Source organism: Coenobita brevimanus, chromosome 33, assembly GCF_032717465.1.
Source record: "Coenobita brevimanus isolate Jiangsu-jjx chromosome 33, ASM3271746v2, whole genome shotgun sequence".
In the NCBI taxonomy this organism is placed as follows: Eukaryota; Metazoa; Arthropoda; class Malacostraca; order Decapoda; family Coenobitidae; genus Coenobita; species Coenobita brevimanus.
This window is the reverse complement of record NC_136986.1, coordinates 44,954,564-44,981,644: the sequence shown is the minus strand read 5'-3', so window position 1 is coordinate 44,981,644 and position 27,081 is coordinate 44,954,564. Positions and strand designations below refer to the sequence as shown.

The window sequence follows — 27,081 nt, the reverse complement described above, 5'->3', positions numbered from 1 at the left end:
GTTCGTGTGTCCGCACTGCCGCTACTCCTCCGCACAGAAGAGCAACCTCAGGCGACATGTCAGGGGATGTTCAGCCAGGCTACAGGCACACTCGTGAATGCTTGATATGTTTGGTTGGCTGAGGGATCATTGGAAGAAATATGCCCACAAAATGAAATTGTGTTTATTTCAATATTTGGGTGTAATTCTTTCATTTGAGTCCTTCATGGCACTCAGGTGATGTTCAGCCAAACTTCAGGGGTACTCATGAATGTTTGATGTTTTTGGTTAGCTGAGGGAGCATTGGAAGAATCAGGTGTATGTAGTGCATTTGTGTTTATTTCAGTATTTTGGTTACCTGTCAACTTTTGAAGTGTTTGGTTAGCTGATGGGGCATTGGTAATATTCCACCTACATGACAGAATTATTTTTTTTCCTGGTGTGGAACATTCATGAATGCTGGAAGTGTGGTCATCTGAGATGACATTGGAAGAATTATATGTAAAGCATTTATTAAGACTGTGTTTATGTAATAGTGTGGGACACTCCTGGATGTTTGAAATGTTTTACTTGAGAGGGCATTGGAAGAATTGCATATTAAAATTTTGTGTTTATTTCAAGATTTATAGCACTCCTGAATGCTTAAAATGTTTTGTTTGCTGAGAGGACATTGAAAGACTTATACCTACCTACTGAAATTTGCTTATCACTTGAACTAGGCTTGGCACTGTGAAACAAGGACAGGTTGAGGGAACATTACAGCCAACATTTTGACATGGATTTAATTTTGAGGGAATACTGAAGCAAACTGGGTACAAGTCCACTCAGAGGAGAGGACTGGTCACTTTTATATGAAATGTATGGAAAGAAGAGCCAAGGTCCCTATGCTCCTGCTAATACAATAAAGGACTGGATGGTGGATTGATTGGAACGTTGTTAGGGTATGATTTACTGTGCCATCAAACTAGTCTGGTTTTCTTTGTTCTTGTTTTAATGAACGGGGCATCAATGGGCATCAGTGCTAAGCCTGAAATATATATACAGTATATTTTAGTAGAGTTTGTGATATGTACAGGTTATAATAATGGTGTGTTTCAGTATACAAATCATGATACAGTATTGAAAGCTGGTCAGATGAGATACTGTACTGCACTGATACAGTTAATGCTGACATCAGGGACAATGTTAATCTTACAGTAATGCCAGTAGAGTGATTTTTTTTTTTTTTTTTTACTGTTCATTATTCAGGAAATTAAGTTGAGTATACCACAGTACCGTCAAGTTTTTAACCCCTTCTGTTCAATGATGTATTTTTTCCCTTGCTGCTGCCAAAGGATTTTACTTAGCGTAGGAGAGCATGTGGAGTTACACAGAGAGACAGACAAGTGAGGGAGTGTTGTGGTGTTTTTGTGTGATTGTACTGGAAAGCATTAGAAGTACTCTGAGATAGCTTGACCATGTAGACAGAATGGAAATTGAGAGATTGAATAGAAGAGTGTATGCAAGTAAGGTGAAAGAGGGAGACTTGTAGGGAGAGACCAGTAATGAGATGGAGGGATGGGGTGAATGCATGTGAGAGAGGAGGGAGTTGAGGTGGAGAAAGTGCAACCAGATGGTGAAGGACAGGGTGGTATGGAGGCAATTTATTTGCATCCAGCCCTTCCAGGATTAAGGTGTCTGACTATGGACAGAAAATGGAGTTGTCTTCTGACAATAAAGGTGATAAAGAAGACAATACTGTACCCCTCCATTTTAAAGAGTCTTTTCTAAGCTGAATAAAAGCCTCTGGTAGTAACAAGAATGAAGAAAAAAATATGTCATCAGGGTGCAGGAGTTAATTATTATTACTTGAGAATGTATATCTTTAATGATCATGTTTATTTAGTTCTTTTTTTTTTTACAAGTTCTTGTAATTCTGGGTTTTGTTTTTTGTATACAGAGAAGTGAAAAATACAAACTTCTAAAATATTTAAAGCCACTAGCATTCTCACTGTCATAACTGATGAGAATTCATATTAATATTAGTTAATTGTTTCATTGTTAGAAATGCACATTATGATTAAACATTATTATTATGTTATGTTATTATTTTTATGGCTATTCCATACAAAATAAAGGCTTTTCAGGTATTGTGTGTATTTTGTATTTGAGCTTCAGAGCGGCAGAACCACAGCTTTTCATTGAATGGCTGGCTGTTGTAATGTAAATGGACCCAAGAATGATATGAAGGACTCATTAGGTTGGACTGTGGATGCATTTATGAAAGCTCTGTTCTAGGTAGGTTGGTGTTATGCTACATGTATATAAGAAGTTGCAGTTCTTGAGGTGGTTATTCCTTACCCATTAAGATGTGAAGTATAACATATGGAGGAGTGTGTGACATGGGTCTGGCAGTCCTTTTTTAATATGACAGGTGTAGGATTGACTCTGGTAATTATGAAGCTACATGTGGAAGATGTGTCTATGAGATGGAGTCAGGATTCCAGGGGCTTGAATGGTGAGTGATAGTGTGTGGCCTGTTTCACTGGGCATGCTGTGAATTTGTTTTCCCACAGTCATTTTTTTTCTTTGCTTTCCATTACCCTGCTGCTGCCTTGAATATGGTACTTATATACAGTACTGTTAGGTTTAATAGTAGGTTCTGTGCTACATTTTTTTCCATAGACTTGAACTAAGACTGCAATAAATATGGAATATAATTCAATAAGTAATTTAGATTTTTCTTTCCACAGTTTTGCTTGAGGCCATCATGGATTAAGACTGACGACGACACGCTGGGTGAGGGGGTGCGGCCATTCACATGTAACTACTGCAGCTACACCTCCCTCAAAAAGTACAACATCAGCCGCCACCTCCTGACTCACACTGGGGAGAAACCGTTCCACTGTCCCCACTGCCCCTTCAGGGCTGCTCGTAAAATTAACATAGACAAACACATACTGAGGGCACACCCACCAAAAAAGATTGTGATTAATAGGTGACATAAATATAACTACAGTGATTTGCTCTTGACTCTCTAGTGCCGTTACATATACACTGGTTCATCAGAGCAAGCAATCTACCCACCTCAGTGCTTATAAAGGCATAAACAAATGTACTGGAGGCTTACATGTAAAAAAAAATGTGATTAGCTGGTGCACTTAATATAATGGATTGATCTTGAGCAGCTACATATACAGTACATAGGTTCATCAGAACAGCCAATCTACTCTCCTCACTGCTCCTTTACGACTGCTTGCAAAATTAATGTACAGATACCCTTGCTGGAGATTCACACATTGTAAAAGGTTGTGATCAGTAGGTGACATCAAGACCGTGATTTATTCTTGACCTCACACTATAGAGCAGCAATGTACAGACTTCCTTTTTTAACCTCTTCAGTCCAATGGCATGTTATATAAAGTTTTTTATTTTTGTTACTGTTATAGTCAGTCTATTTTCATTTGAGGGAATATGGCTGCTTCCAAAACCTGAATACTGAGATGTGGTTGCATGGAGTTATGAGGTAGGAATGAGTCTTCTTGGTTACTGATCAAATTAGCCCTCCAGTGTGCTAGAACGTGCCATCAGATGAGTGGAAAGGAGTCAGGGATCTTTGTCAGATTAAAACAAACCAGCTGTAGATAAGTTTACTCAGCCTATGACGGATCTCTAGTTGTCAATCTATCTCTATTTGTTGCCAGATGCTTTAATCCCATAAGAGGTGGCCACAAACAAATCACCTCCATGTCACTCAGTCCTTTCCCTTTTGGCTGCCCTCTTCCTCCAACTCACACACCCCCTCCCTCATATCTTTCCATGCCATCCCTCCATCTCATCTATGGTCTCCTCCTTCTCATCCCTCTGGTAGTGAAAAGATTAATTCTGGCTACTGTATTTCAAACTTCTCCCATCTGAAAACCCAATCACGCTGAATAAAAGCCTCCCCCAAAAGAAAAACAGTAATAAAGCTGCCATTGGAGTTAAGAGGTTAAATATTCATTCATTCATTCATTGCCAGACGCCACGTATCCCAAATGGGGTGGCCAAGAGCTAAGAGTTAATTGTTTTACAGGGAGGGGCGCTAATCCTCCACCAACCCCACTTGACACATAGGGAGAAGAACACTATGTAATGTTCCATCTGTCCTTATTACTGTACTTTATCCTCAGTGATGGACAAGGAACACAGGGATGTTAATAAACAGCACTCCATTACAACCCTGCCTGATGTTATCTTTTGTGTTGTGGGGATGGCCTGGTCTGCTGGTGTGGGCATGGATGTGGCAGTGGGAGTAAGATGTAAATAAATGATACAAGATAGACATTGGGAAACCTAACCAAACCATCCCCATATCACTGGAGAATGCACCTAGCAGAGTGGAAGAAGAATGTTGTCACCCTATCATTTATATTTTTTGTTATTAAGGAATTACACTGGTTAAGCTGATGGAAGTTATATTAAGATTTATAGCCACATACAGTTACAATTTCCTGATTCTATTTTCTACTCTCATTACAGTACAGGTATTTTGTTTATATGGCATGAATGAACACAAAAATAAAGGAACTTCCCAAGTAATTTTTATTTTTTTGTTTAATCCTCCTGGCATGGACATAAACAAACAGGTTGGTGGGGGATGTGGTGGGAATAAATGACTGTGAGGAAATTCAGAATATTGTCTTTTTTGTTTTATGTTCTCCACCAGCTACAATATTATTCTGAATGGGGAAGGGGAGACTTGTTAAAATGGAGGACAGCCTTTATTAACTCCACAACGACCAAGTGGATCCTCTAATGTGGAAAAATTAGTCTAGCAGCAGTAAGGGTAAACTGCAAAAGATGGCATTGTATTGAAATGTTAAGATGGCTTGAAAATCAGAACCGCAGCCTTCATTCTTTCGTTATAAAGAGGAAAGTAACACCGCGATACATCTACACACCAAACTGAATTGGTTGGCATTGCACTGGTACCGTTTTCAATAAGACTTGGCACTGAAAACGCAAAATTTAAAGCGTTAGGTATCGTTCTTCATTTATACCTAAGGAATCGGAAACTATATTTCACTATGCTATAATTAATAAGGAAGCTTCTCATAGTGATCTAACATTACTCTTGTCACAAGCCCATGAAGTAAATTGAAGGCATTCCCCTCAATCCCCTCTACCATTACTTTTTTCCATATGCTTCATCACAACCAAGAAATTTATTTAAGCTTAGTACAAGCCAGTGATAAAGCAGCCTTGGGATCATAAGCAAATACTACTTCAGCGAAGACAAAATGAAACTGAAAGTGAAGAGGTGAGAGGAAGCCACTCAACCATGTTTGCGAATTCGCTTAACAGGATGTGTAGTAACAACGTTCTTGCTTGATATTTGATGAACTTGCTGGTTTAGCATGTCTTTTCAAGCATGAATTAGGCTATTTATCATGTTTTATTGCTTATTGTCAAACTATTTGGTGAGTTTTTAGTGAATTTTGGCTTATAATTGGGATATATTAAGAAGTACGAGCAATCGGACAATAAGAAGCAGAGACGCCATGTTTGCTTTGTGGTGTGATGGGAGGGGGATGCTGGCTCCCACAGTTTTGTAGCTAAACCAACCACAAATGTAAGTGAAATCACCGCTTATTTATTTTCAGACGTACCTAGTCACCCAGTGGTAGTTTTGAGGGCAGGTAGAATATTAGGGAAGGGGAAATAAAGGTGTAAGTGAGGTGAAAACTTAGGGTGGCAGTGGCGTCGGGTGTGACTGCGACTGCGCGGAATTGCTCAGTTCCCGCGTCATAAGCCATTTTGACGTTATTGACACTTGTGATGCCCTCTTGCTGCCCCTGTGGTGGGCGTGGGGGTGTGTGGTGGGTGTGGGCGTAGGGACGGGGGTGTGGTGGATGTAGGGGGTGACAAGGCGGGGTGGGGTGGGGATGAAGGGATGGGTGGCGTGGGGTGGCTTGGGTTGGTGGAGTGTCTTTGTTGTCGCCGCTCCTTCTCATCCCGCCTCACATTGACACTCCATCATCCCCTCTCACTCTGCCCTCTTGTTTATTATACCTTATTTTATTATGTCGTTCTTCAACCCAGTATTTACCCAGGGAAGGGGGGAAAAATGAGGGGGGAAGAATTAGGGCAGGGTGACAAAGACCCACCCGTTTCCCTGTTTAGCCCATCACCTTCATTGGAAAGCAGTCCATTTTTAAGTATGATAATTTTAACATATCCCAGAATAATCAACTATTATAAAAATTGGGCAGTGTTGGTAAGATCATTGGCTGTAACAGGGAAACCATAACCATAAGTAGAACTGTATGTTGTAGTGGAGGCCCTGATGCAGGCCCAGAAGATGATCAGAGAGAGAGAGTACAGGGCCAAGGAGAAGGTTTTGGGGTTGACCTTCCAACTGACCCAGCTGACCCTCAACAATGGCAAGCTGACCAAGAAGCTGGTGAGAGGGAGGGAGAGAATGAGAGGTGAATGGATTTGTGCCTTTATCCAGCCATATCCAATCCATCCTTAGTGAATCCAACTTAGTCTCTCATAAATTAAATGATTGGTAGTCCAGTCTAACCAATGCAGTGATGATGATGTTGAATAGTATCATTTAAATGAATTTGTTGAATTGCTGAGGTGGGAAAAACAGTGGTATGCTAATATTGTGAACAGCTTAAGTATCTTTGACCATTTGCATTTCAGACAGCACCATGGCGAGTGGTTTGCTATCACTCAAGTGGAACAACCACCGCAGTACCTTCTTCCACGTCCTCTCCACTATACGGAGCAAGGTCAGTACTGTATATATTTTGTAGCGTGCTTAATATAATAATTAATTCAGGCTCCAGTCACACACACACTGGCATTAGGTGGAACAGCACACTACTGCTGGTTTGACCCTGAGGGGGATAACAGTGACAGCTGGTGATGGTATAATGATATAGGTTAGGTCAATTTTGTTTTACTAATAATGAAACTACACAATTTTTTATATTAGCATGGTGAAAAAACAGACAGGTGTGGTATAGGCCAGGTCAATTTTGTTTTATTAATAATGAAGCCACACAGTTTTTTATATTCGTGTATGAAATAAACAATGTGTATGTAGCGCTCCAGTAAGGGAACACACCAAGAAAACCCCACTCAGTAACAGTGCCACAAACAATTCATGTGTTGTACTGTATATAAAGTAGTATAACTGATAGTGTGTTAGGACGGTACTAATAATAGGTTTTATTTTCAGGAATCCTATTGTGATGTGACTATAGCCTGTGATGGAAAGTTCTACCCAGTCCACAAACTGGTGTTATCAACATGTAGTGATTACTTTGAACAAATGTTTGAAAGGACAAACTGTAAGCATCCTATTATAGTGTTAAAAGACATTAGAAGTCAAGAACTGGAAGCTTTATTGAATTATATGTATGTAGGTGAAGTTAATGTTCTTCAGAACGAATTGGCCGGTCTTATTAAGGCGGCCGAATGCCTTATGATCAAAGGCCTAGCAGTACCTGATGAAGCTCCTTCAAAAGATGTTAAAGAAAATAAAAGAAGTCATATTAGTAGAGAAGATAGTCCCGTGTCCAAGAGGAGAAAAACCCGCGAGGAGGATGCGCGTCACCACTCGCCGCAGAACCAGCACATCCACCGCGAGCCCCGAGAGCACCCGGCGGCCCCCCAGCCCTCCCAAAGACAGTCCACCAGTGCCTCATTACCCACCCCCTCGGCGGCGGCCAGAGTCGCGCCACCCGCCATCTCCCCGGCACCCTCCGGCGGCAGTGCATCTGAGTCCGTGTCGGAGGAGTGTAGTCAACCCCAGACGGAGGGCAGCGAGCCCCCCGGCGTACCCAATGCACAAGAGTCATTACACCGTACTAGTGAGCAGACATCTAGTCAGTCCCAGCAGCAGCCAGTACCTGAGGTGAGTCATCCACACCACACTGTAGCCATGTGCTTTGAGTATTTTACTCTAGGTAGTCCCATGAGGTCTTGTATTTTATTCTATCTTCAGACATTTGTATTTAGCTTCAAAGACATGTTTTCCAGTTAGAGGTGTTAGGTATTTCCCCCATTTGCCTCCTCACTAAAAGAAGTAGCCAGTGTTCGTGAAAATTGTGTGGAGGTAATGACACTGAATCATTTAATCTTGTCATCAGGTGCAAAGAGTTACCAGCGGCACAGCAGGCTTCACAGTACCTCTCCCTTAGCAGTTTATTTTCATTTTACACCTTCACATTCTCTTTCATACAGTTCATATTGTTTTATTATCAGCATTCTTTGCATTAATGAAAAGAATAGGATTTTTAAGGTGTAATGTGAATGAATTACTAAGAAGTTTTATCAAATCTCCAGTGCCACATAGAATACCACTGCAAATCCTGAAAGCTAATCATTAGGCTGCCATCTCTCCAGCTCACACCACCCCCCATTCAAGACAAGCAGAACCACTAATAAACACTTCTACACAGTATCGTGATGAAAATTACGATGTACAGTAGTTTTCTAAGTGCACTTCTGATTGATAATATAAAGTGTGTAAGTGTGGATGGTAAAGCCAGTAAGGTTAATTCAGGTTTGTGGGGTTTGAATGGTGAGTGAGTGAGTGTGTAGCTCCTTTAATTTGGCAGACTTCTGCTAAAGTCAAACCAGAATATGAAGAGCTCTGGGGTGGAGAGGGGGATTAAGTACAGCTCTGCCACATCTTTACCAAAACAAAACCACCCGGTTTCCAACGTTTTCTATAATATTTTGAATGGGATAACTCCACCAAAAATATGCTACCGTACTTTTGTTACTTTTAGTCTTTTTGCTTCCATTAAGGCTATTATCGACCATTATAGTATAAAAATACAAGCTATGGCGGATGGTAGGTGAGTGGCCGTGACTGACCCAATCACGTGGATCACCGGAAATGTGGCGGTGTGGTCTAAACAACGCTGTCACATGTTGTATAGAGTCATTGTTTATATTCTTATAAAGAAAATAAATTACTATGAATTTTTTTTTATAATATATGTAGGGTATTTCAAGCTAATATGAAGTTGTTAATATCTTTACATTCGACAATATAAAGTTGAAGGTTTAAATGTTTGGCATATGTGCTTTTCTTACCTGCCCCACCTCAGAGCTCATCATTTTCTGGTTTTACTATAGTTCTCCATTTATCAGTTTTTCTTACTGTTTGGAACCTGCCTCACCCTGTCCTTCAATGGGAAAAGAGGTCTGGATGATGATTGATATAGTACCAATGATTTACGATTGAACACTGTCATCTCTCTGTTACAGGTTATTTTAGATGAGCCTGGAGTCAAAGCAGAACCCCAAGAACTGGAGGAGGAGGTGACGGAGACAAAAGAAATCTTTGAGCAGCAACATTTTGAGGGCATGGGCGAGGGTGACTCCCAGAGTAATCAGGGAGGAGGACCCGGCTTTGACCCGCAGTTGCTCAGCTCACAACCCCAGTCCATGGAAGATCTGGTTGCGCAGGCCATACCAGGGTCATCAGGGCTACAAGGGGTACGTTGCTCTCGTTATATTGTGGCGAGAGGGACTAGAGGGTGGGGGAATGTCAAAACTTAGGGTCATGTTTTGGATAAGAGGCTTTGTTATGTTTCTTTAGTAGTTTGTTTTGCATGACAACATTCACTTTTGTAATTATTTTAATGTTAGCAGTATCAGTAGCATAAAAGAGAATATTGAGATTTAATGCACAGAATAATTTGCCAAGGAAGAGGTCTCCAAAGCTGCTTGTAGTATTACATAGGGAGGCAGTAATGAATTGAGCCTTGGAATGTCATGTTTTATTCATGGCATCTAGTGATTCTGGTCAGCTTAGGATAAACTTTCTGGTTAATGCTATTGATTGATGTATATATCCATTGGTAGGGACAGATATGCAGATATATATACCAGAACTCATAAAAATTGTTGTCAGAGGTTTGAGTGGCTGTACAGGATTGCTGTTTCAGTGGAGAAGGTGGATTGTAATAATAGTTTTGTGTCCGGCAGAACTCTGTTTCCTTGTGGGAGGGTGATGGGAGCTTTCCTATGGAAGGCTTCACCAGCGACAGCTCCCGCCAGCCACAGATGGTGAGTGTTCCCTACACATTCAGTTCTGAGGCATCAGGTGGCTTGGCACTATCATGGCACAGTGTCCTGATATCATATCTTTACAATAACATTAAGTATTGATATATTTCCCAGCAACACATTCATGTATTGAACTAGGGTGTGATGGATAGTAGAGAAAGGGTTTCTAATTATCATTGGATGAATAGTAGGTAGTAGATGGATGGCCACCATGGACCCTGGAATGTACTTTCATGAGTGAAGTGTGGCAGAAAGCTTGGGAACCACCTACAGTCATCACTCATAGGCAGGAAACATTCAGCCACAAGTACAGTCACTCAGTAATCCTTCTTCTAGATGACTACAGGATATAGTCCAAGCAGAGACTTACATGTTACAAATCTTAATTGCATATCTCAAATTTCAATTTTTCCAACAGCTTCCATCAACTGTCATGAAGGTAATTAGCTAGTTTGGGCACTTAGTTTAGCTTCCAGTCCGGAGAAAACAGTTGTGTCATGGCCAGTCCCAGTGAAAGGATTCCTGAACAAAAAGCATGACATTGTTAGATTAGAATACAAGACAGCCATTTTTGAATCTGAATAAGACTCAGTCATGAAAGAATAGCATACCTAAAACTGGTTGAATTAGTTCTGGAAGCAGCTAATCATATATTACCATTAGAAATGTAGAGTGCTGAGGCTAGAATACCAATCAGGAGCACATACCAGCAAGGTTAATTAACTGACCTACACACCTGATGGCTTTACATGATAGGAAAACTTTTAGCCACCCTTTGAGGGATTGGAACCTGCACTTAACACATGACCATTGTTGCCACTGTCACTTTTACGTCCCCAGTAGTTTATGTTCGTTTGTGATTAAAGGTAAATTTTTCATTTAGAAAGGATTGAAGTTGAGATTAGGTGATGAATTATGTTGAAGTAGTAGCCTCAATGAAGTTATCATTGCCTGGACTGCTCAGCTCTAAGCTGATTTCAGCCTGTGTAGAGGATGTAATTCCATCCCAAGCAGCAGTGCAGCTATTCAGGGTAGTGTAATTCCATCCATAACAGGAGCATAGGTATTTAAGATTGGGTTTTACATGGCAGAATGAAATTTCTCTTGGCTGAGTAAAAGTTTCATGCTGTTGTGAATAGATGACTTAGGTTATGGACTGCAGTCAGTGTTAAGACTCAGAGGAAACTCAGGGAGTATGTCTGCTCTTAATTATATCTTTCACCTTTTGCTTCTCCCTAGCCTTCCTCCCTGCCGTAGTGTCCTCCTCCTACTTGTAACTGTGATCCTTTCTCTACCTTCCTCTTTTCTAACAGTGTCCTTCATATTATTTTGCTTCTCATTATCCTTCCACTCAGCCTTATTCTCCTCCCTGTTTTTGCAACCAAAAACTTTTCTGCACCTGCCTTTCTCATTGTCTTCCATACATTCCACTACCTTTTTTTACCTCATCCTCCATTTAAAGATTGAGCAGACATAATGGCAGAAGGGAAGTTCTAGTATTAGCTAAAACATAAAGGAAATGGCTTGGAGGTGTTTAGAATATACAGTAGTATCTAGGTGAGGCCTTTCCACTTAAATATTAAGGCTAGGAGAGTTAGGAGCCATTATACAGTAGGCCTAAATGGTTTGTTTTCACCTGGTGGAACTAGGCCACTCCCACAGCTTGAATACTTAGTCATGGTTGCTTGTAATTTAGTGAACCTTGGGTATGAGTTACTAATGAGTTTTCCTTTGTTACTAATCAAATTAACCCTCGAGTGTGATAACACTTGGCCATCAACTGAACCGAAAGAGGGGGTTAGAGATCTCAGTATCAGAGTAGGACCACTGTGCTGCGGTTTATCATGTCACCGTCACCAGCCAGGGTGGTTAAAGCAATGCAGGAATGTGTTGTGGACTTATAATTTACATACATCTGTGCCTCAACCCTGTGACGATGATGTGGCTCGCCTGATGCACACCCCACACTTTCACTGTGGCCACCAGAAATAACCCTGATATGTTTTTCAGTGCTAAACAAGTTATTTTGATTGTGAATTGTGCCCAGATACTCTTGTGTCACTGCTTCATTGTGTAATTTAATAAAGTGAGGGAAGGTGTGAGTAAAGTATCATCACAGGGTAAAAGTGCCATAATGAAGCCATTTGTTGCCTCAGGTTAATGTTTCCATGTGCAGGACAAGATAACATGCCATGCTTTGTTATTTATTAGGTTGACATGTGAGAACTCTTGCTGTGGTTCATGTTGCATTTTGTGGGTTTTAAAGGAAATCTGGTTCTTAGTGTGAAGCTCTGTTGACTGAGGTTAGTTTGATTTGATTCACTTGAAGCTGTTGAATATTGTCTTGGAGTTTTGCCTCCATCGCAGGACACCAGACTGATGAGAGCAACACCAGCTTGTCTGGTCAAGAGTGTATACTGTGTTCATTTTGGGCTTTTATAATTTATTCTTGCCTTTTTTTAACAATTTGAATGAACTTTGAGGACCCGCTTGCAGTGAAAGGATGAGAAATGATCTCTTTCCAACTTCACTGTAAAGATCTCACTGGCTGTAAATGTAAAAATGAAATACGTCACGGTCTTGTCCTGGAGGGGTTAATGCCTTGCCTGGGAGATCCTTCATAAGCAGACTGTAAATACGCTGGCAACTAGAGTGAAGTAAATACTGTATGATGCCTGTCTTGGGCGAGAGATTGATATTTATGTGATGGCAGCCAGACCCTGTAAATATGACACCTGTCTTAGTGGAGGGAATGGTGTATTGAAACAGCTTCAGAAAATTTCATGTTTAATTTGTTGCACAGCCTAAAAAATTATTCTTAGTTCTGCAACAATTGTGAGTTTGTCTACTGCAAATATTTAGTTTTATATATTGTCTTGCTCTGCCAGAAAATGCTACAATTGAGAACAGGCACAGCTGTGAAGTTGAGGAGGTTGAGTTCAGTAACTGAATGATTATAGAACTAAGAAGATGAAGTTTGCAGGGGGATTTGCAAGTGACTGAGCTGCATTGGTGCTTGTGAAATAACTTGTGGGGTGAAATCAGGAATCTAAGGCTGTACTGTTCATTGTTACTGATTTATGAAGTCGAAAATGGTGAGGTGAAAAAGAACTTTATCCTTTCTCTGTGTACAATATATCCCCTCACATTTTATCCACTGTGTTGAGTGAATAAATATTTGGCCCAGTTCGCCAGCCACTTGTTTATAACTTCTGTTTCTTGGGTTCCTTTTCTGGCTCATGCTTAGCTCTTTGAAATAATGGAAAATTGGGTTACTAGTAGTGGTGTGGTAGTGGTAGTTGCAACCCCAGGCTCATCTGGATGTGAACATGGTTGACTTCAGGCTGAAGTTGCAGTTTTCACAGAGTCCACTGCCTCCTTTTTGGGGAATAGGGAGGTGATTGAAGGTCGTTTGTGTAACCAGGCAGCTCCAGTGCCGAATTTGGGTCAGAATGATGGTGATGGCTTTGTGCTGTTTTGATTGTCTGTCTGGTGTATGTGAAGAACTATCACTTAAAACAGTATCCTTACTGTGACCTGACTTGTTTTGACACAATGGACGATGAAATATGGAATACTGACACTGTTGGAGTTGCTCTGCTTGTTGTTGAATCCTGCGTTCACGGAAGGATATTTTTTTGAACGATAGTACATCAGTAATGGAGACTTTAAAAAAAAAAAAAAAAATCTGATGGCTTTGCCTGTAAGGTGGAGCCAGTATTTCAAGGGTTAGGTGAAAAATTATGTGGCTGTATCACTGTGCTTTCACCTTCATTGTGTCTGGATCCTGTCTCACTCAGTCTCTTAGGCAGGAATTAGAGTTGGAATCTGTCCATCTATCTATTGCCTGATGCCATACTCCCGTTAGGGGTGGCCATTTGACTCTTGAGTTATTTGTTTTACAGGAAGGGGCACTAACCCTCCACCAACCCACTTGATGACACGTAGGGGGAATAATGTTGATAATTAACCTTTTCAATCCAGTGATGTATTTTTTCTTGTTCCTGCTGCCACCAGACAGTTTTATTCAGCTTAAAGATAGACTTACAATAGTTAAAGGGTTAATGAAGGCTCTATCTGACTTCCATTTCTGAATTACAATAGTTAAAGGGTTAATGAAGGCTCTATCTGACTTCCATTTCTGAAATTTTATCCTGTGGTTTATGAAGGCATCTTGAGATAGCAAGAATGAAATAAATTATCATTGGATTGAGTGAGTTGGTGATTATGATGATGGTGATGGTGGGCATGATGTTGGTGAGATGGTGATGATAGATGGTGGTGGTGGTGATGATGATGATGGTAGTGGTGGTGGTTATGATGATTGATGGTGGTGGTTAAGATGATGATGGTGATTAGGATGGATAATCGATGATGGAGGTGGTTATGATGATGTGTTTGTTGTCATTGCTGTTTATCAGTGAACTAAAGCAAGAGAGATTCCAAGGTAGACCAAGATAAGTAAATATATATATACCTGCACATGGAAGCACCAAATATTATGTAGCTGTAAGGATTTTGTCAGCAGTGTGCATACGTTAACATTAATAATTGCCTAATAGTTTGCATAGATGAAAAGTCAGTAAGTTAAAATTGGGACAGATATACAAACAAGTGTGTACATTCCTGACAATTGTGTTTAAAAGTGAGCCAGCTAAATGTAGTGATGTAATTGTTAGTCAAAATGTATGTTAGTTTTGTGTTGAAGAACTTAGTGGAATTTGTGTCAACTCACTGATTGGATTGGTTTAGTTGTAATTTGGATGTGGATTCTCTTCAGATGGAAAAAAGGAATTTGAGATTAGTGAGAATTAAATTAAAGGTTAATTCAAAGCCGCATTATCAAAACTGTAATTTTTTTTCATAGTCATGTGGTACTAAGATAAGCTTTAATGTATGTCATAGAGTGAAGGAGTTGAAAGAGCTAAAGTAACATACAGTAGTTGATGTGAAATTAGAGAGGCTGTGGCAATTAACATACAACCTTACTGACATTACTGGAACCACAGCATTTTATTTATCATGTAACTCAAAGTTTTGCCATTTAAAGGCATTTACGTGTCAGAAATACCCTACATTGGTTCACCTTCACTTGCAAAATATCTTGCTTTCAGTACAGTGGCCCTGTTACTGTAGTGTGCATCACCAAGAATTGATTGAAAATTGAAAAACACTAAATTCAGTTAAATTTAAAGTAGGATCTGTTGATTTAAACTGAGTAGCACTGATTTTTCTGCATCCTTTAAAGTGCCAAGTACTATTAAGAGTGCTAAGTTTTCATGAAGATTTAAGTAGAGCCACGATTTGTTGGTTCGTAAACTGAAAAGTATTAGAGTTTCATTAATTTGCGCATCAAATTTGTTTTCTGCAATTCGCGAAGCATTAATTCGTGTTAAGTACGGTTTAGGATAAGCCAGGGAACAGGACATGACAAAGTACCATACAGTCAGACTTTGTAGGTGTTACTATTGGTATGTGCATTAATCCAGTCCAATCAGTGAGTGTGAGTGTGCATGTGTCCAGCTGGAGAGTCCCCATCAAAGGTAAGTCGTTGGCCACAGACACACTCCGTCCCCTAGCTGGCTCGCTTTGCCCTACACCAGTCATCAGAAGTGTCCTGAAATAATTAAGTCACTTATTGAACTTGGCTCATAATTAAGCGGCTCTGGAGAATTCATAACAGCTCTTACTTAAGCATTTATTTTGAGCATTATACAGTAAAAGTCCTGTAATTTGAATGGCAGGGAACTGAGGGCCTTTCGGACTATTTAACAGCTCTTACTTAAGCATTTATTTTGAGCATTAGACAGTAAAAGTCCTGTAATTTGAATCGCAGGGAACCGAGGGCCTTTCGGACTATTGGTTAAAGACTATTGGGAGGGCCCTGTGAAGACATTAGAAATATGTACATGATCATTAAATAAACACTTAAAATGATATGGGTTATTGTTTTACTCACCAGAGATGCATAGAAGCGTAGATGAATAGGTGCAGGCAGGTACATCCAAATCCAAGGGCAAATCCAACCCAGATAAATCCTTAGAAAAAAAAACAATATTAGAAAAATTTTGCCTTGACAAATATGGGTGATTTTCGGATTATTGGTGGCCGGATTGGAGGACTTTTACTGTATCTCTGAATCTTCGTGGTATTGATGCAGACCATATCAGTATTTAAACTACATAATTATCCTAGAAGGGTATTTTAAGATGTAATATACGAAATAGATTGCTAAGAGGTGCTTGGAAGGTTTTTATACCACCTTGAAGAAAACCCACATACCCAAGGCCCTTTCATAACTAGGTGGCATAGGAAGCTTTGGAGCACATTTTTTTGGCATTTATTTAGCATATTACACCTTGACAGTTTCTCCTGTGATATTATTTAGTTTCAGCATTGACATACTTTGCATTAATAACATACAAGAGGATATAGAGGCATAATGTATGAAATAAACCACTGAGGAACAGATGTAAGGCAATTTCCAGAGCCACTTAGCACATGAGCCATATTTTCCACTTCATGAGAATTATAATATTGGGTGATTTGTAATTTCTTAAAAGGGGTTTTGAATTCCGAGTCTTAGTCCTAAAAGGGGACTGATTCGTTGTCATATTAATAGTAGTAATAATTCAGTACACTTCTGTATTTTATGTTTTTTTATTTTGAGATACTGTATGTATTTTATGGCAAGTTTTAAGGAAAATGCTACATTTTTTTAAAGGCAATATGCAAATTTTTTTTTTAAAGGAAACATTAATACTCTAACAGTATGAAACTAACTGAAGGAAACTGTTGAATTGTATAAACTGTATAATATTATATGCTTAACACTGGAAAAAAAATTAGGTTTGTTCTGTACAGTATTATTTATTAAGGATAGCAAGGTTACATTACATATACGTTACTCGATATTGTTTGTAACAAAAGGATTTTATTACACTTGGAATGGATTCTTCAACTTGGATACAAAGAAGTGTAATTATATATAACATGAATATGAAGTGAAAAGGTTGTGATCGTAAGCCCAGACAAGTTATACAATAGTGCACATGATTCTGCCAAGTTGATGTTAAGTTGATGCTCAGTGTTGTGGGTCAGGAAGCCAGGGTGGAGGTATAGTGAAGTGGTGAGGTGGAAGGTGCGGAGGTGAGCTATGATGCTGAGAGGCTTCTTCTCTTCTAGGGGCGTGGCCGAGAGTCAGAGGAAGTCGGAGCCACGCCCCCTTGGCCTGAGTGGCCTGGGCCAGGGCCGGGGCTGGGTCATGTGTGCCCTTTCTGTGGCAAGGCCTTCATCAAGAAATTCAATCTGGTGACACATGTGCGCATCCACACTGGCGAGAGGCCCTTTCACTGCCCCTACTGTCCGTACCGGGCCAACCATTGCTCCCATCTCAAGTCCCATATCAAACGGCACCATGTAGAGAAAGGACAGCAGGCATAACACCTCAGCAAGATAGACTTTTGGCCACTGAAGAAGATATATAAATATTAGGTCTAACTACTCAGCTGAACAGAAACTTGTCTACTGAAGAAGAAAATCAAATATAAGGTCTACCAACTCTATGACAGAAAAGCTCCTAAAGAAGAAACATAAATATTAAGCCTAAAGGTAGAAACTCAGCAAGATAGAACCGTGGCTGAAGAAGAAATTTTATCTTGAAAAGTATGATTAGGCAAGAACTAATGACACTAGAGAAACATATAAAAGTAAAGTTGGGGACGTGACTAATGCAAGAGGGTGGTGGTGTATTGTACTGGCAAAGAAAATTACTGGTAACTGGGAAGCATAATTAGGCATGTAGCTAATGAAAGGGCAGTACTGTAATACGCTCTGCAGTACTTGAGAGGAATCTTAAATATTGGAAAGTAACCGGTGCTTGGCTGTTGGAAGAGAGAAGTAACGTGCTCTGCTAGAGAAGAAAAATCTTGGAGATTAAAACTGGGAGTATGGCAAATGGTGGAGAAATTTGTATCCTGGAAGTGTATTTGGGTGTGGGGTTATTGGAAGAGGGTGGCAATATAGTCTACTAGGGAAGAAAAACCAAGAAATGTAGTCTTGGAAGGAGTAATTAGGTGCGCTGCTTATGGTCGAGAGTGGTAACATGCTCTACTGAAGAAGAAATTTAGTCTTGAAAATTATAACTTGGTGCGTGGCTGGTGGAGGAGAAATTTATATGTTGGAAAATATAGTTGGGGTGCGTGGATGTTGGAAGGTGGTGGTAACGTGCCTTGTCTCATTCTAGGCGTACCACGATGGCGGTGTGGGTGGCAGTAGGGTACCACCACCAGCCCCAAGTGATGGTGGCAAGTTCCTGAGGCTCACATGTCCTTATTGTGGCCACGTCAGTCGAGACAGCTACGACCTCAAGAAACACATTCGGACTCACACTGGGGAGAAACCGTACAGCTGCCCTCACTGTGACTACCGAGCCACCACCAGTAGTAGCATCAAATCCCACCTCGACCGACACCATTGGAACCGACGTTAGCTTGTCTTAACCACGCCTTAATACACCATTAACACCTCCAATCTGCGGATGTATTTTTAGTTCTATGCGTGTCACCTCCAGGTCACATTATATAACTTGGGGCAGATCTCTTGTTTTCTCTGGGTTAATGAAGGCTTTATCTAACCCTCCAGTTTTAAGGCTGTCCAAGTGTAGTAAAGGTGTCAGGAGGTGGCAAAACTAAAATAAAGATATGTTTGGGGATTGAGGGGGTTATGCTACAGTGATGATCTTTATTTCGTGCCACCACCGGGCAGTTTTATTTGGCTTTGGAGAGATGTCTAGTGGTGGAGGAGTGAAAAGAGAAGCCATTAAGTCCTTCACTGCAGGTCTACCCCAGCCTGTTTGAACTTACCTGGTGGTGGCAAGTACAGAATGAGTAAGCTGTGTTGGGTGGGAGGGAGATGCAGAAGGAAGCTTGTATCACAGACTAATGAGGTATGTTGGGTGGAAAAGAGACACAGGAGAAAGCTTGTACCCCTGATTAAGGTATGTCGGGTGGGAGGGAGACACAGAAGAAAGCTTGTATCTCAGACTAAAGTACAGTACGTTGGGTGGAAAGGAGACTCGGGAGAAAGCTTGTATCCCAGAGTAAGATATATTGGGTGGAAAGGAGATGCAGGAAAAAGCTTGTATCACAGACTGAGATATGTTGGGTGGGAGGGAGACTTGGGAGAAAGCTTGTATCACAGACTGAGATGTGTTGGATGGGAGGGAGACTCTGGAGAATGCTTGAAGTCTTTAATTTCCCTAACATTTCCGGCTACACAAAACCTGTAATGTTAAAGAGATGAGAAGAATCCCAGCTCTGTCCTTCATCTCCCTCCCACTTAACTTATCCATTCATCACAGTGAATGAGAAGGTCCCCCTGGTAAAGCAGAGTTATTCCCATAAATGTAATGAGGTCTGTTATGTCATTCTCAGGATCTCCATTGGGTTTATTCGGCATAGGAGGTACCTGCTGAACTGATAAGGGTGTAATAATGGCCTTCATTAACCCTCTAAGTTTGATGAAATTTTTCACTTTATTCTAGCTGTCATCAGATAATTTTATTCTGTTTAATGTTTCTTATGACATATCTAAATAATTATCAGAGCAATTTCTGTCTTTGTTATGTATAAAAAAAAAACCGTAGTCCCCGAAAAGGGACCGTGGGAGCTAATGAGTCAACCCATGAATGCCCAGATTAAAAAAAAATGAAATAAAATATCCTCGTTAACAAGTTATTTTTATTGCATCTAATACATTCTGACATTTAAAGCTAAAAAATTATCATTATTAGTCAATTTATGATGCAACAAAAAAAATTGGTCCTTTTTTTAGGACCACGGGCACCTGAAAGAGTATACATGGAGGCATAAAACAGTAGAATTTTTCATCCAAAATAGAATACCTTTCTTTTATAACATTTTCAGTCCTCAAGGGAAACTAATTTATCCCTTTCTCATAATAATAGTATGAATGAATTTATACAAATCAAAACCTACATGCTTTTATTGACATTGTTATGCAGAATATTTCACATTATCACCCATCTAGAATGTCCTTCCTGTCATTAATTTGATATGCCATACTCGCCTACATTCTCCCGTATGAAGTCCAACGTTGCATTTTACACACTGCTTGCTCGCTTTTTTCTTACATTGTGCACATTTTCTTTGCTTTCCCTCACTTGCTCTCTCTCAAGGTGGTGTCCTTCAGTATCATAGCTTACATCAGGAAGTACTCTCCCGCGCACCTTCTTCATTCGTCCTGCATGCTTTGGCGTTGATGATGAGGAAATGTGTAGGTAATACCTGGCAATGGAATGCTTGAACTCCAAAAGTGGTGTTTGAGTAGCTGGCAGGAGAGTGCTGATTATCCAGGTATTCACTGCAGCAGTGTCAATGCAGTTTGTGAACAAGTTGAAGCACCACTTTTTGCCTCTGACACCAGTGTGGTACATGTGGATCAACCAGTCAAGGTGGTCAACCTCTCCCATGTAGTTGTTATATTTGGCAATGAGATTTGGCTGCTGTGATATATAGTACCTTTTTCTCCTTGTTGCACCAGCATTTAGCAGAACAAATTAGAGTTATGGACTGATGATTACTACCAATCGTAAACATGCTGTTGTCATGCCAGTTTACAAATAGAACCTCATTTCTCTCATCAAATCTGTAATCATACACATCACGTAATCTTTCATATATCTGTCCTTGTGTAGTGGGCACTTAGCAGTACTATTGGCATGTGTTGTTCCAGTGTCTCGGATACCTAGATCTTTCATGTAAGCTAGCAGCTTTTAACTGGTGAAGAAGTTATCCATGTAAACTTCATGATCACTGTGAATATCCAAGTGCTGAATCATATCCAGAACAACCTTACCCCCAAGGGTTTCCTCGAATGTGCATTCTCTCTTCTTGTTCTCCATGCCTTGGTAACGATTCATTTGATAGCAGTATCTGTACTTCCACAGCACAAAATCCACTGTTTGAAACCAAAACGAATTGGGTTACCTCGTAGAAATTGCTTCAGGCCATGCTTTCCATAATACCTCACAATTTGCTTGTCAGTTCTGTTGAAAATATTCCAAATGCTTTGAATTTCTCATTTAGGTACTCTATTACTGGCCCCAGTTTGAATGCTTTGTCTTTCTTGTTCTGTGAGGCATTCTCATTACTGTAATTGCAAAATCTCTTGATTTCTGTAAACCTGTTTCTTGGCTTGGTATACCCTACAATAGCTGTATCTACATCTTCATCCATACACCAGTAATGCTGTTCACTTGGTAACTTGTGATAGCCAGAAAATAGTAATATTCCCAAGTTCCTCAGGCAGTAAGATGTAAGGCTAAATCTGTGTTCATTTTTTTTTTAGCTGAATATAGCTCTGGCTTATCAGCTGTCATTTCCAGTAATTCTTCAGCAACAAAAAGTTCAAACAGCTGTACATTACCATTACTCTTCTCAGTTTCAGCTTCAGTTCCCCCCTTCTCTCTGCTGCTTGCTCCATTTGTAGGATTTTTGAGTTGATGGCAAGTTGGATCTTGTTTCTTCCCTGTAACGCTATGATTTTTTTATGTTTTGACTTTTTTGGAGGTGTTGCTCGCTCAGTATCTGAAGCTTCTCCATTAGTGTTTTCCTCATACTTATGCAGTTCAACTGTACCACTAACATCTGGTGGTAAGAAGGAAGGATCTGTGTAATCGTCGTCTATGGTGTCATCTATGCCTTCTTCATCAGTTAGTTCATCAACACTTGGAGGAACTTGTGTTGTTTCAGTTGTATCTGTTTTATCAGGTACTGGCTGTTCTTCAGTATGATTTATTGCACCTCAAGGAGTGGAATGATTTAACAGAAAAGCCCAGTGTTGTGTCCCCCGATGATCTGCAAAGAAATGAGCAATCCTTGATTTGCTTGAATTCATGATAGTAAACCCACTGATATTGTCAAAACACACCTTGTTTCGAAATAAGAAATAAAATACAACTTTCTGTGGCACGGGAAATAGAGACTGCTATAACAATATTTCTCCATCATGTTGTCGTCGTAGAAAATGGATGTATGAGAGGTCAGGTGCCTATTGTCCATTTCCTTAGCCAAAGTTTGTGCTTAAAATGCATATTGCAGTTACACTTACGTTAAGCAACACACACTAAAGAAAAAGGTGTGTATGTTTCAAACTGATCAAGTTGCAATTTCTATGACTGTGTGAACTTCAAACTTGAGTTAAATATTTTTTCTGTTTACCTCCCAGACATAGTTTTTTGTGTTTATATTTCTGAAAGAAGAGGTGCAGGGCTTTTTTATATATATATATATATATATATATATATATATATATATATATATATATATAAGGGCTGTGGAAGATAATGGGTTAAGTTGAATAAATTTGTGTGATGTTAGCAAGAGCTCTTGTAAATTGGATATAATTGCTTAACAAAAATAATAAGCGAAGTTATTGTTAAAATGAAGTGAGGAACTTAAGTTCAGTTTTTTACACTTCTCTGTCATGTTTGGAAAATAAGTATGCATGTAGATGGTGTAGATGTTGGGACACTGGTAGTAGCCACCCAGCCCCACTGACTGGGTTTACAGACATCCCTGAACATTCTCCCTGTCCCCTGGAAGGAGGACAGTGGTTAGGGCAACTTCAGCTCACAGGCCACTTGCTTCACATTCAAGTGAACTAGGGATTACAGTTAATATAGTATTTTTAGCAGTCCCTCCAGAGCCAGAACACACTTTATCTTACTAAAATGTGTGGATGTTATAAGAAAATTCGGATGAGATGTAATAAGAAAATTCGGAGGAGATGGCTCGTTCATAGTCTTTCTCATGTTCTTATGTCTGTTTTTTACTTTCTGTAAAGTACATTTTATATATAGATAGATAGATATAGATTTATTTATTTATATTTCTTTTACTGTACTGTAACTATACTTTGAACACACTTTTATTTATGACAATAAAAAGTGGAAAGTTACAGTAGGGCAGCTGGCTCCATGTAAGCATTGCCTGCAGTTCTTAAATCACATTGGTTGATAGCCTCATTTGTTGTGATCATTTTATTCTTGCTGCTATGGTTTACTATTTGTTAGTGTGGATGTGCCGGAAGGAGTTAGAAGTACCATGAGATGCTTTGGCCAAGTGGAGAGTATGGAGAGTGAGAGAGTGATTAAGAGGGTGTATGTGAGTTAGTGGAGGGGGAAGAGGAGACTGAGGATGGGATGGAGAGGTACCATGTGTAAATGAGGATGATGTGAATTTGAGGAAGGACAGCATGATGGAGGAGAATGGTCACATGGAGGCCATTTTTTGCATGTCACCCCCTCATGGAGTAATTTCTTGGCTGTATAGATAGATGTTTGGACTCACTAAATATATCAACCCTTCATCCATCAGAGATTCACCGTGATGGAATAAAATTGCCTGATGGTTCCTAGAAGAAAGCCTTTTTGTCTAGAAATGTTGATTTTATTAAGTTATGGCAACTGCTGGCAAAATTGAGAGACATAGTTGGCAGAAAACTCTCACATAGGCTGGTTATCCCTCTCACCAGGGAATCTGAGTTGAACTGTTGTGTGATAGCAGGAACAGTTTTGAAATACCGTATTCCAGATGAATCTCAGGGAGTGAAAGAGTTGTATCTTGGTGTGTGTATTCAGTGAGTATAGAATTTCTCAGTAATATATTACCTGTACCAATATACGTTTTGCTTTATGTTTGTGACTAGAAGAGTGTGTGTGAGTTATGTGGTGGGGGGAGAGGGGAAGGGAAGACAGAATATGAGATACAGGGACAGGGTGAGAGTGTATGAAATGAGGGTAATGAGTTGGGGGAATGGCAGGCTGATAGCTGTGGACCGGGCAGTGTGGTGATTTGCAGATTGCCACTGCATCCATGATTTTGTCTTGTGGTTATTAATTGATAGGTGGATATTGTTGGTGTTAAGTTGTGATGGTATGAATATCTTGAGTCATGTTTGCATACTGTTTACCTGCTGTGGTTTAGTAGGTTCAGTTGTATGCTGTTAGTTGAAGGATCCAAAAGTTGATCCCACACAGGGACCACTAATTAACATCAGGAAGGAAATGAAGTTAAAGAGTGCTGAGTTTCAATAAAGCCTTAAACATGTCAGCAAAAGCCGTCAGAAAAGGGACAGTGCTTTAGCCACTTACCAAGAGAAACTACATAAGAAATATATCTTGATGTGCAAACACCATCTTTGTTCATTTTATCGTGGTTGTTTCTTGTCGGCAAGCATGGAGAGATGAAAACTGTTGAAAGGGAAAAACTAATTTTCACTTACTTATATATATAAGATATGCAGAGGGGAGGAAAAGAATAAGGGATAGATGAGACAAGAAAGGAAGGAAGAAGAGACTGGAGGAGGGAAAGAAGGGGGGGGGGGGATTAGGAAAGACATTCCTCTTCCTTCTATGGTGACTTCCCTGTCATGAACTGACCCCAAACCTGCACTACAAAAGTATTTAACTGATGACATCTTTTAACTTTTAGCATTTTAAAGAATTTTACTGCGGCTCATTTTGAGTTTCTTGTAAACTAGACAGCACTGAACATTTTTTGGCAGTTACCGAGCTTTCCAGATACCTTAATTTGGGGAAGCGTAATGTAATATTTGTTCGTGATGAGTGGTGTGCTGTTGCTGATGCTATGAATTGGCAGATAACTTTTGCTCTAGACAGGTATTATTGGTATTAGCCAGTGCGCTTGTTATTCTTCAGAATGGTTTCCGCAAATGTAAGGATGCATCTTTTCAAAATTGAGAAGCCGGCTTATCGGAGCAGCTCTTTGTAACCTGGAGCCATAACTGGAATATGGTGTTGAGATAGAAATGATGATGCTTTGGTTATAGATTCAGACTAGACAGTAACCACAAGTTCAGATATTTCAGTACTGAGTGAGTGAGACTTGAAAGTTTGGTGGGTTGTTGAGGCAATTGTGATGCTTTGGTGGTTACATCAGGTGGTACAGTACAGGTCTAGAATTTTCATTGTCGAGTGATGTGAGTGGGCCGAAGGTTAGGTGGGTTGTTTAGGATGTAGTGTTTGGGTAACCTAGTTTGTCTTGTTCTAGGTGGTCCATGAGAGTGACATCAGAGTCAACCCCAGACGGCCACTCCCTTCGGTGGTTAGGACAGTCAGCAAGAGTCCCAAGCATTCATGTCCTCATTGTGGACGCATCAGTCGCGACTTGTATGACTTAAAAAAGCACATACGCACTCACACTGGTGAAAGGCCCTATGCTTGTCCTTATTGCCCGTACCGAACCAAGGACAATAGTTCCCTATGGGAGCACCGTCGTATGCATACACGAAAGCAGCGATATGCTTGCCCTCACTGACCATACCAGTTGTACAGACGGTCATCCTATATAACTCGGAAGCCAAGCATAATGTTTATGAAAATACTTTAGGCCTAACATAATGATCAACAATAATTAATTTTGAATGAAAATATTGTTATGAGAAATCACAGCAAGTGCTTGCGGTGTCTGTTGGGTAACATTTGCTTTGGAAATTTGCCCTGTTCTTTTGGCATTACCTTAAATGTTTCCAAGTTGCGTGCTATTAAGCCTGAATATTGAAATGTTTCGTTTGAACCTTTTTTAGCTATTTCTTTGTGTCTGTGGTGCTCTGCTCTAACTTGGCCAAGAAACCAAGTCTTAATGGAACAGTGTACAAACGTGCATAATAAAGATTGTTAAACTTTAAGTGAATTTTTACTTACCTTGCTGTGTGTGCACTAATATTCTTCCAGTTGTTATCACTTATCACCAGGGACTTTGCAGATCTTTTTGTGGATTGAGTGTTAGTCAGTCTTGCACTTTGATATATGATTTATGGGGAAATATTATTCTGATCCCCAACTGTACTGCCTTAAATAGGTTATCGTCATTCGTTTTGGTATATGAGAGAGGGGAGTGTGAATTGGGAGCGGGGCAGTGAAATGGCGGGTTGGGGGGGGGTGACGTGGAGGTGATTTGTTTGTGGCCACCCTGTATAAGGGATTAAGGCATCTGGCAATAGATAGATAGATAGATCCTTTGTTTTTTACATGACTGGGCGTGGTTACGTTTGCCGTTATGGGGGAAGTGTGTTGGGTTTCGTACCACAGGAATAATTGCTTTTACAGTATATTTTACTGACAAATGTTGACCAGTACTGAAGGAGCCTTGCATAGGGAAAACATTGTGTGTGTGTGTGTGTGTGTGTGTGTGTCTGCTGTATAGTTATGATGGAGTATATTATTTGTATGTATAAAGTACCAGGCTTGATAATTTTTCTCTGTCTCTTATCTAGGGTAATTACTGAACAGGTAACGATGAATTTTAATTTGTTTTTGTGTGCCATGTCTAAGCATTTGGTTGAACTACACCAGAGCCTGATAGAACTGCACCTGAATGAATTTCTTAGGGGTAGGTTGATGTCTGATCTGTTGGTTGTAGTCGGTGTAAATATACCATTCAGCAAGGTGTCAGACTATAGATTATTTGATAGGTATGAAAAGGGAGAAAAAATGACTTTCTTAGGCATACGGATGAATTTCATACTGTAATTTAAAAACAGAAAGAATGGTCTAGGAAGAAACAATACTCGACAGCATATATTAATAGCCGCTGCTGTGAATATTAGTCCCTTCAAGTCCCCATCCAATAACCATCCACATCACATTTTGAACATAGTCACTGAAGGCTGTATAGAAGGGCTTGTGATATGGCAGAGGACATGCTATTAAGAGGATTCAGAGGAGAAGGGATTGGAGAGGAGTGATGGAATAGACAGGAAAAATATGATGTCGTTTGTAACCTTAGCGACATCAGTGAGGGAGGTGGGATAGGAAGAGGAGTGACTGGAAGGGCAGGAGAAGTAGGTTAACATTTATAATTACACTAACATATGTGTAGGTGGGATAGGAAGAAGAGGAGTGAGTGAGAGGGCAAGAGAAAAAGGATGTGATATTTATAACCGTAGGAACATAAGTGACTGAAATGGGATAGGAACAGAAGGGACTGAAAGGACGAG

At 40.1% G+C, this 27,081-nt stretch overlaps 1 protein-coding gene across 5 annotated transcripts in view; it reads left to right on the top strand.

Moving 5' to 3' along the window:
• The first annotated feature begins 5,503 nt into the window (after window positions 1-5,503).
• The window catches only part of LOC145395920 (uncharacterized), a 72,525-nt gene continuing 50,947 nt past the window's right edge, over window positions 5,504-27,081 (top strand). For all 5 annotated transcript variants that reach the window (XM_080269451.1, XM_080269450.1, XM_080269449.1 and 2 more), the window contains exons 1-5: window positions 5,504-5,572; window positions 6,652-6,740; window positions 7,193-7,870; window positions 9,235-9,465; window positions 9,958-10,038. In XM_080269451.1, the coding sequence (XP_080125577.1) occupies window positions 6,660-6,740; window positions 7,193-7,870; window positions 9,235-9,465; window positions 9,958-10,038 (1,071 nt within the window). In that variant the 5' untranslated portion in view covers window positions 5,504-5,572; window positions 6,652-6,659. The remainder of the gene's footprint in view (window positions 5,573-6,651; window positions 6,741-7,192; window positions 7,871-9,234; window positions 9,466-9,957; window positions 10,039-27,081) is intronic.